The 10,382-nt window shown below is 40.2% G+C and overlaps 1 protein-coding gene across 1 annotated transcript in view; it reads right to left on the bottom strand.

Annotated features, from left to right (window-relative positions):
- Positions 1–544: 544 nt before the first annotated feature.
- The window catches only part of NAA16 (N-alpha-acetyltransferase 16, NatA auxiliary subunit), a 325,238-nt gene continuing 315,400 nt past the window's right edge, over positions 545–10,382 (bottom strand). The window contains 1 exon segment of the mRNA XM_053707967.1: positions 545–2,512. Within this exon segment, the coding sequence (XP_053563942.1) occupies positions 2,315–2,512 (198 nt within the window). The 3' untranslated portion in view covers positions 545–2,314.

Below are 10,382 nucleotides of genomic sequence, written 5' to 3'. Positions count from 1 at the left end.
AAGCAGGCAGCGAAACTTGTCAACACCGATTGCTTAAGGAGCTGTTAATATCAGTCTGGATGGGTTCGCAGAAAGACTCTCCCTGCATCTCCAGACTCTAACATTTGTCAATACTCTCCCTGAGAGGTTGATAAGACTACTTAAAACTCCAGTCCCATCTCAAAGAGTACTATCCTCCATAAGGAACTACTCCAAAATCTTCTGACACGTCTCTGCCAACCTCCTGTGACGAAAGGCAAAGAATGGCTGGGGGATGAGGGGAGTGGGGGAGGTATTTAAGCCTTTGGCTGGGGTGTCTTTGCCTCCGCCTGGTGGCCAGGTTCTATATTTACCACAAGGAATGAAGCCGTGGACTCTTCTCATATTAAGATGGAAATTAGATAGTCTCTATGCTTGTAGCCATTTCTAAGCAGATACAACAGTAAAGCACACTATTCAAAGGTAGCCGATTTTGTTTAGGCACAAGAATTATGCAAGTCACAGTAGTAAAGTGTACGTCTAAAAGATTTGCAGAAATTCTTAAAAGAAATAATGGAGAGACCACTGTGTACAAAATAATTTATTACATCATTACATATGTTGGCAATTATTTGTTTTTTACAGTGAAATTCTTCCCTCGACAGTCATTTTAACAAATGAAACAAGATTATATGTTCTAGTACAGTATGACTTCATAAAATTCTCTTTAACCTTCATTTTTTTTCATAAAATGTCCAGCAACACCACTAGTATTTACAAATATTAGTGAAATTAAAAACAATAACTTGAAAGTAATTTTGCATTTTTTTAAGGGTACAGTATTTTTTAACAAGACTGCAATGTAAAGTGTAAAATATACTAATTTTAATTGCTAAAACAGTTTTTGAACGTGTTTGTTTGCAACAGCCAATACCATCATGAGCATGTACATTTAAATGTAAGTACTTTTGTTTGTGTACAATTCTAAGTGGTTGAAAACCAATTAAATATTTTTTACAGGGATCACATCCTGCATCTAAAATACATAATTTTTATAAAATATTTTGCTGTTTTCTTCAGTATAACTATTGAGCCTACAAATTGTTAAATTCTGTTTAAATGTCAGAAACACTGCTCCTTTAAATTATAACCGATATATTTTGGGAATAGTAAGCATACATTTTTTTTCTCAGTATTAGTAAAGAAAAGATATGTTCACTTTAATTACAAATACAAAACAAAAGTATATTCTCTAACAAAGAATTTATTTTAATCCAGTTCACATGAATTAAATAGAACATTTTTGTAACAATTCAAGTAGAGTGTTACACAAAAGTATTGACGTAAACTTATGTAATGTGGCTGGAAGGGATCAAAATAAGTGAATTCATTCATGATTCAATGAAGATTATAAGCCTATTTTAATGGGCATAGACGCGATTGCTTTTGCAAACATTACTACATGGTAACAACAAACCTTTTATCGTTACAATAGGTAGTAAAGATTACAACATTGATATGCTTAAAAATACTAGTCAATGCCGCAAATTGAAGGTAAAAGTCATCACTGAAGGGCTGATTCGCTCTCTAAAAGCAAACTATTAAAAAAAAAAAAAAAAAAAAAGGTATTTTTTTCAGCCAATAAAATGAACAGCACTCTGTCCAAACAAAATACTCAAGACACAAGAATAAGACAAAAACATGAAATATCACAATTTAAAACCGAGGAAGGCTCATTTGTCAATCTGAACTTCTCCAAGACACAAACAAACCTAGAAGTAAATGCATAGAGTAGAAGAACTAAGAAATGATAGTATTTCACAACACTTCTTAAGATCTTGCTTTTCTATCAGTGAATGAAATGGGCTTGGCTCTCTCCACCTATGATCTGAGACCATGTAAACCCACATACAACATTAGGCCACAATCGTGCTTTGTCACAAGGATATGCACTGAAAAATTACTCAAACATTAAAAATAAAAAAAAATAAAAACTGTCAAATAAAACAAGAGTATGTTTCAACAAAGAACTGCTACATATCACTTGAGATATTTTCAAGGTTAATTCTAGTTGCAATGTTCTAGGAACACAGATTGCTTTTTTTGAATGTTCATATTGCAGAAGGAGTAGCAATCAAGCAAGTCATTCAATAAAGAAGTTAAAAGACTTTGAACTTTACATTTACAAACATGACAAATGTCGATCGGAGATGTGATCTATTGGCCTTTCTTTGGGAGGCTCAAAAAGATTTAATGGCCAAGAGGCAATGGGCATAAGCAAGCCACATTCTGACCTGCCTTGCATTATAAAAATTCATGCGAACCCTGATGATATAAAAGTTGAAGTTTCATTGTGCTATATCTCATTGCAGAGCACGTCATGGTTAAGAGCGGTATGATTAACTGGCAATGTGCCGCAGTCTTCATTTGCACAAAGCATAAAGGCAGGTGTAAACGGAAATAACTTTTGGCAGGAGCTACGATACTCCTCATACTGAGTGTTACAGCTACCGAAGCTACCATCAAGAAGTGCTTCCAGGACACTGGTCAGACTCTAAACAAGAAAGAGAAGAAAAGTCAGTACACTTTGATAAACTGATGATAAAGAAGCATTATTGTCTATGTCAAATTAAAAAAATATATACAGAAATGTAAAAGATGCAGTTATACAATAGGAAGGTGGCCTTCTCACCATCTTCATTGACTTGTTCCTGTAGAACATTTTTAATTTTAAAAATGTACAAGAAGAAAAGTAGATACTCCAAATAAGGAGTGTCTAAATGTCTAGGATAAAGCACACATACTAAAACGTAAAATTACCAATAAAAGTACAGGGAAGTTAAATCTGCCAATAAAACCACATACACACATACTAGGGATCCCATAGTCAAAATGATCATAAATCTAAAGCCGGCTAGAGTAGATATGGTGCACCACAGAACACATATCTGTGAATTGTGTCCAAGATAGAGCATATCAACTATATAGCATAGTCACTGGATGATTAAAAATAATTGTGCACAAACAGCCGACAATATCTACATAGAATACAGGCTTTAACCCAAATCTACAGGCAACAAGAAAACACTAGCGGAATGAGAGGAGCACTATCACATGTATCTACAGGTTTGACCGCCGTTGGAGCGTCCTCCAACTCCACTGGTCAATTATTGTTACCTGTGTCCTTTACATAGTTGCTCCTCCCAGATTTTCCACCGCTTTTTAGTATTGTGACTAAATGGGTAAGCCGTTCATGTGGGTATCCCATGCATGAGAAGCTGCATAACACCATGTTCTGTGGTGCACCATATCTACTCTAGTCGGCTTTAGATTTATGATAATTTTGACTATGGGATCCCTAGTATGTGTATATGTTTTTATATTGTAATGTATTGATTAAAAGTGTGTGTTTTGGCAGATTAATGTCCCTGTACTTTTATAGTTATTTTTTACGTGTTAGTATGTGTGCTTTATCCTAGACACTTAGATACTCCTTATTTGGAGTATCTACTTTTCTTCTTGTGCATTTTTATAATTAATCTCTTCTAGGCTGCACCTGCTATATATATATATATATATATATATATATATATATATATATATAATTTAATAATTTTTTGGAGTGAGCAAACCAACCCCTGTATCTTTGTAAACATTTTCAATTTACTTTTACAAATTATGGAAATAAAGAATACACACACTCCAACTGGAGCTAATAAACTTTCACTGACAAATTTCTAGAAGCAGAGAACTTTATTTAAATGACCAGTCTGCCACCTACTGGTGCCAAAGCAAAATGGCAACATTATTATTACTACACCAAGCAAACTGTAGATGGCAAATGACAGACTGTCTATGAGATGGTGCATTCATCCAAGGCTCTAAGCACATATTAGTTTACAATCTAAAATAATAAAGCAGTTTTACACAGGATTTTCTGTCAGACAATTTATTACATATTATGAAGACACACAATTTACCTTTTTAATAAAATGTGAATAAAAACCTAAGAGTTTAAATTGTTTAAAGGGAAGTTAATCTATTATGCATGTTTGTACTTAGCTGGGTGGGAGCAATGAAACCCGATGAAACTGAAAATAAAATGGATGGAACCAAAGCAAAGTAAATTGTACACTAAAGGCTGCCTAAAGTGAATGTAAACTTTCATGAATTAGTGCCTGGGTTTTAAAAATACTATTAAAAACAGGGGCACTTTCATTCATGAAAGTTTTACATTGCAGCATATTTTTCAAAATACTTACCTTTCTCTTCAGAAAAGCCGGATTGGCGATCCCCCGCCCGCTTTTCAGCAATGACTAAACCGGCTTCCTCCAATCACGATGTGGCCTTACGAGATGGAGAATCTGGGGGGGAAGCCATGATTGGAGGAAGCCAGTTTCGTTATTGCTGACGTAAGTACAGAGGAGCTGGGGGCGGGGGATCGCAGATCCAGCTTTCCTGAAGAGAAAGGTTAAGTATTTGTAAAAATACGCTGCAATGTAAACTTTCATGAATGAAAGTGCCCCGGTTTTTAATAGTATTTTTAAAAACCGGGCACTAATTCATGAAAGTTTACATTCACTTTAAGTCTGCATGAGACCCAGAACTGGGCAGAGGTATAGCAGCCAACTAATGCTACACTAGTGTAGTTTAAAGATTAAAAATTAAACTTTCATGATTCAGATAGAGCATGAAGTTTTAAACAACTTTCCAATTTACTTCCATTAACAAAATGTGCACAGCCTTTTTATAACTTACCCTTAGAAGTAGCAAATGCCTTTAACAATTATTTTGTCAGATGCTCTACCACCCTGATTGACAAACTAAAAAATGACACGCATCATGAAACTACAAATGTGGATCAGGCCCCACAAAATCTACAAAGACCCAATATAGAAAAGTTAAATTTTAGACCTGTAACCATCAATGTCGATAATCCCTTTATTACCCATTCCCTAGTTTTGCATTACCAACAGTTATATAAATACACTTTTTACCTCTGTGATTACCTTGCATCTAAGCCTCTGCAAACTATCCCCTTATTTCAGTTCTTTTGACAGACATCCATTTTAGCCAATCAGAGCTTGCTCACTGGAACTCCACATGCGTGAGCACAGTGTTAACTATATGATAAACGTGAACTAACACCCTCTAGTGGTGAAAAACTGTCAAAATGAGGCGGCCTTCAAGGGCTTAGAAATTAGCATATGAACCTCCTAGGTTTAGCTTTCAACTAAGAATACCAAGAGAACAAAGCAAAATTGGTGATAAAAGTAAATTGGAAAATTGTTTAAAATTACATACCTTATCTGAACCATGAAAGCTTATTTTGGCCTAGACTGTCCCTTTAATTATCACTTCCCTTCCCACAACCCCCAGTCATTCGACCAAAGGAAAAAGGAGAAAGGAAAACCACAAGGTGTAGAGGTGCCTGAGGTTTTAGTAAAAAAAAAAAAGCTGTCTTAAATAAAGGGCGGGCCGTGGACTCACCATGTCCGGAAAGAAATTTATCAGGTAAGCATAAATTTTGTTTTCTTTCCTAAGATATGGTGAGTCCACTGCATTTTTTGCAATTACTGTTGGGAATCAATATCAAAGCTAGAGGACACAGATAAGGAAGGGACAAGACAGGGAACCTAAAAAGGAGGCACCACCGCTTGAAGAACCTTTCTCCCAAAAGCAGCCTCAGCCGAGGCAAAAGTATCAAAATTGGAAAAAGTATGCAGAGAAGACCAAGTTGCAGCCTTGCAAATCTGTTCCATAGAAGCTTCATTTTTGAAAGGCCAGGAAGAAGAAACATCCCTCGTGGAAAGAGCTGTAATTCTCTCAGGAGGCTGCTGTCCAGCAGTCTCGTAAGCCAAACGAATTAGCTTTCTGACCTTTGCGTCTCCCAGAGAAACAAACAAACAAGGCAGAAGACTGGAGAAAATCCTTAGTCGCCTGTAAATAGAACTTCAGAGCATGCACAACATCCAGGTTGTGCAACAAGCGTTCCTTATAAGGAGGATTAGGACATAGAGAAGGAACCTCAATTTCCTGATTAATATTTCTATCTGAAACAACTTTAGGAAGGAAACCAAACTTAGTACGAAGAACCACCTTATTAGCATGAAAGATAAGGTGAATCATACTGCAAAGCTGAGAGCTCCGAAACTCTCTGAGCAGAAGACATAGCAACAAGAAACAAAAACAGAATTTATGTTTACCTGATAAATTTCTTTCTCCAACGGTGTGTCCGGTCCACGGCGTCATCCTTACTTGTGGGATATTCTCTTCCCCAACAGGAAATGGCAAAGAGCCCAGCAAAGCTGGTCACATGATCCCTCCTAGGCTCCGCCTACCCCAGTCATTCGACCGACGTTAAGGAGGAATATTTGCATAGGAGAAACCATATGGTACCGTGGTGACTGTAGTTAAAGAAAATAAAATATCAGACCTGATTAAAAAAACCAGGGCGGGCCGTGGACCGGACACACCGTTGGAGAAAGAAATTTATCAGGTAAACATAAATTCTGTTTTCTCCAACATAGGTGTGTCCGGTCCACGGCGTCATCCTTACTTGTGGGAACCAATACCAAAGCTTTAGGACACGGATGAAGGGAGGGAGCAAATCAGGTCACCTAAATGGAAGGCACCACGGCTTGCAAAACCTTTCTCCCAAAAATAGCCTCAGAAGAAGCAAAAGTATCAAACTTGTAAAATTTGGTAAAAGTGTGCAGTGAAGACCAAGTCGCTGCCCTACATATCTGATCAACAGAAGCCTCGTTCTTGAAGGCCCATGTGGAAGCCACAGCCCTAGTGGAATGAGCTGTGATTCTTTCGGGAGGCTGCCGTCCGGCAGTCTCGTAAGCCAATCTGATGATGCTCTTAATCCAAAAAGAGAGAGAGGTAGAAGTTGCTTTTTGACCTCTCCTTTTACCTGAATAAACAACAAACAAGGAAGATGTTTGTCTAAAATCCTTTGTAGCATCTAAATAGAATTTTAGAGCGCGAACAACATCCAAATTGTGCAACAAACGTTCCTTCTTTGAAACTGGTTTTGGACACAGAGAAGGTACGATAATCTCCTGGTTAATGTTTTTGTTAGAAACAACTTTTGGAAGAAAACCAGGTTTAGTACGTAAAACCACCTTATCTGCATGGAACACCAGATAAGGAGGAGAACACTGCAGAGCAGATAATTCTGAGACTCTTCTAGCAGAAGAAATCGCAACTAAAAACAAAACTTTCCAAGATAATAACTTAATATCAACGGAATGTAAGGGTTCAAACGGAACCCCCTGAAGAACTGAAAGAACTAAATTGAGACTCCAAGGAGGAGTCAAAGGTTTGTAAACAGGCTTGATTCTAACCAGAGCCTGAACAAAGGCTTGAACATCTGGCACAGCTGCCAGCTTTTTGTGAAGTAATACCGACAAGGCAGAAATCTGTCCCTTCAGGGAACTTGCAGATAATCCTTTTTCCAATCCTTCTTGAAGGAAGGATAGAATCCTAGGAATCTTAACCTTGTCCCAAGGGAATCCTTTAGATTCACACCAACAGATATATTTCTTCCAAATTTTGTGGTAAATCTTTCTAGTCACAGGCTTTCTGGCCTGAACAAGAGTATCGATCACAGAATCTGAGAATCCTCGCTTCGATAAAATCAAGCGTTCAATCTCCAAGCAGTCAGCTGGAGTGAAACCAGATTCGGATGTTCGAACGGACCCTGAACAAGAAGGTCTCGTCTCAAAGGTAGCTTCCAAGGTGGAGCCGATGACATATTCACCAGATCTGCATACCAAGTCCTGCGTGGCCACGCAGGAGCTATCAAGATCACCGACGCCCTCTCCTGCTTGATCCTGGCTATCAGCCTGGGGATGAGAGGAAATGGCGGGAACACATAAGCTAGTTTGAAGGTCCAAGGTGCTACTAGTGCATCCACTAGAGCCGCCTTGGGATCCCTGGATCTGGCCCCGTAGCAAGGAACTTTGAAGTTCTGACGAGAGGCCATCAGATCCATGTCTGGAATGCCCCACAGGTGAGTGACTTGGGCAAAGATTTCCGGATGGAGTTCCCACTCCCCCGGATGCAATGTCTGACGACTCAGAAAATCCGCTTCCCAATTTTCCACTCCTGGGATGTGGATAGCAGACAGGTGGCAGGAGTGAGACTCCGCCCAAAGAATAATTTTGGTTACTTCTTCCATCGCTAGGGAACTCCTTGTTCCCCCCTGATGGTTGATGTACGCAACAGTCGTCATGTTGTCTGATTGAAACCGTATGAACCTGGTCCTCGCAAGCTGGGGCCAGGCCTGGAGCGCATTGAATATCGCTCTCAGTTCCAGAATATTTATCGGTAGAAGAGATTCTTCCCGAGACCAAAGACCCTGAGCTTTCAGGGATCCCCAGACCGCGCCCCAGCCTATCAGACTGGCGTCGGTCGTGACAATGACCCACTCTGGTCTGTGGAACATCATCCCTTGAGACAGATTGTCCAGGGACAGCCACCAACGGAGTGAGTCTCTGGTCCTCTGATTTACTTGTATCTTCGGAGACAAGTCTGTATAGTCCCCATTCCACTGACTGAGCATGCACAGTTGTAATGGTCTTAGATGAATGCGCGCAAAAGGAACTATGTCCATCGCCGCCACCATCAACCCGATCACTTCCATGCACTGAGCTATGGAAGGAAGAGGAACGGAATGAAGTATCCGACAAGAGTCCAGAAGCTTTGTTTTTCTGGCCTCTGTTAGAAAGATCCTCATTTCTAAGGAGTCTATAATTGTTCCCAAGAAGGGAACCCTTGTTGACGGGGATAGAGAACTCTTTTCCACGTTCACTTTCCAGCCGTGAGATCTGAGAAAGGCCAGGACAATGTCCGTGTGAGCCTTTGCTTGAGGAAGGGACGACGCTTGAATCAGAATGTCGTCCAGGTAAGGTACTACTGCAATGCCCCTTGGTCTTAGCACCGCTAGAAGGGACCCTAGTACCTTTGTGAAAATCCTTGGAGCAGTGGCTAATCCGAAAGGAAGCGCCACGAACTGGTAATGTTTGTCCAGGAATGCAAACCTTAGGAACCGATGATGTTCCTTGTGGATAGGAATATGTAGATACGCATCCTTTAAATCCACCGTGGTCATAAATTGACCTTCCTGGATGGAAGGAAGGATAGTTCGAATGGTTTCCATCTTGAACGATGGGACCTTGAGAAATTTGTTTAAGATCTTGAGATCTAGGATTGGTCTGAACGTTCCCTCTTTTTTGGGAACTATGAACAGATTGGAGTAGAACCCCATCCCTTGTTCTCTTAATGGAACAGGATGAATTACTCCCATTTTTAACAGGTCTTCTACACAATGTAAGAACGCCTGTCTTTTTATGTGGTCTGAAGACAACTGCGACTTGTGGAACCTCCCCCTTGGGGGAAGTCCCTTGAATTCCAGAAGATAACCCTGGGAGACTATTTCTAGCGCCCAAGGATCCAGAACATCTCTTGCCCAAGCCTGAGCGAAGAGAGAGAGTCTGCCCCCCACCAGATCCGGTCCCGGATCGGGGGCCAATATTTCATGCTGTCTTGGTAGCAGTGGCAGGTTTCTTGGCCTGCTTTCCCTTGTTCCAGCCTTGCATTGGTCTCCAAGCTGGCTTGGCCTGAGAAGTATTACCCTCTTGCTTAGAGGACGTAGCACCTTGGGCTGGTCCGTTTTTACGAAAGGGACGAAAATTAGGTCTATTTTTTGCCTTGAAGGGCCGATCCTGAGGAAGGGCGTGGCCCTTACCCCCAGTGATATCAGAGATAATCTCTTTCAAGTCAGGACCAAACAGCGTTTTCCCCTTGAAAGGAATGTTTAGTAGCTTGTTCTTGGAAGACGCATCAGCCGACCAAGATTTCAACCAAAGCGCTCTGCGCGCCACAATAGCAAACCCAGAGTTCTTAGCCGCTAACTTAGCCAATTGCAAAGAGGCGTCTAGAGTGAAAGAATTAGCCAATTTGAGAGCATTGATTCTGTCCATAATCTCCTCATAAGGAGGAGAGTCACTATCGAGCACCTTAAGCAGTTCATCAAACCAGAAATATGCGGCTGTAGTGACAGGGACAATGCATGAAATGGGTTGTAGAAGGTAACCCTGCTGAACAAACATCTTTTTAAGCAAACCTTCTAATTTTTTATCCATAGGATCTTTGAAAGCACAACTATCCTCTATGGGAATAGTGGTGCGTTTGTTTAAAGTAGAAACCGCTCCCTCGACCTTGGGGACTGACTGCCATAAGTCCTTTCTGGGGTCGACCATAGGAAACAATTTTTTAAATATGGGGGGAGGGACGAAAGGAATACCGGGCCTTTCCCATTCTTTATTAACAATGTCCGCCACCCGCTTGGGTATAGGAAAAGCTTCTGGGAGCCCCGGCACCTCTAGGAACTTGTCCATTTTACATAGTTTCTC

Source organism: Bombina bombina, chromosome 3 (genome assembly GCF_027579735.1).
Source record: "Bombina bombina isolate aBomBom1 chromosome 3, aBomBom1.pri, whole genome shotgun sequence".
In the NCBI taxonomy this organism is placed as follows: Eukaryota; Metazoa; Chordata; class Amphibia; order Anura; family Bombinatoridae; genus Bombina; species Bombina bombina.
This window is presented reverse-complemented; position numbering and strand designations above follow the sequence as displayed.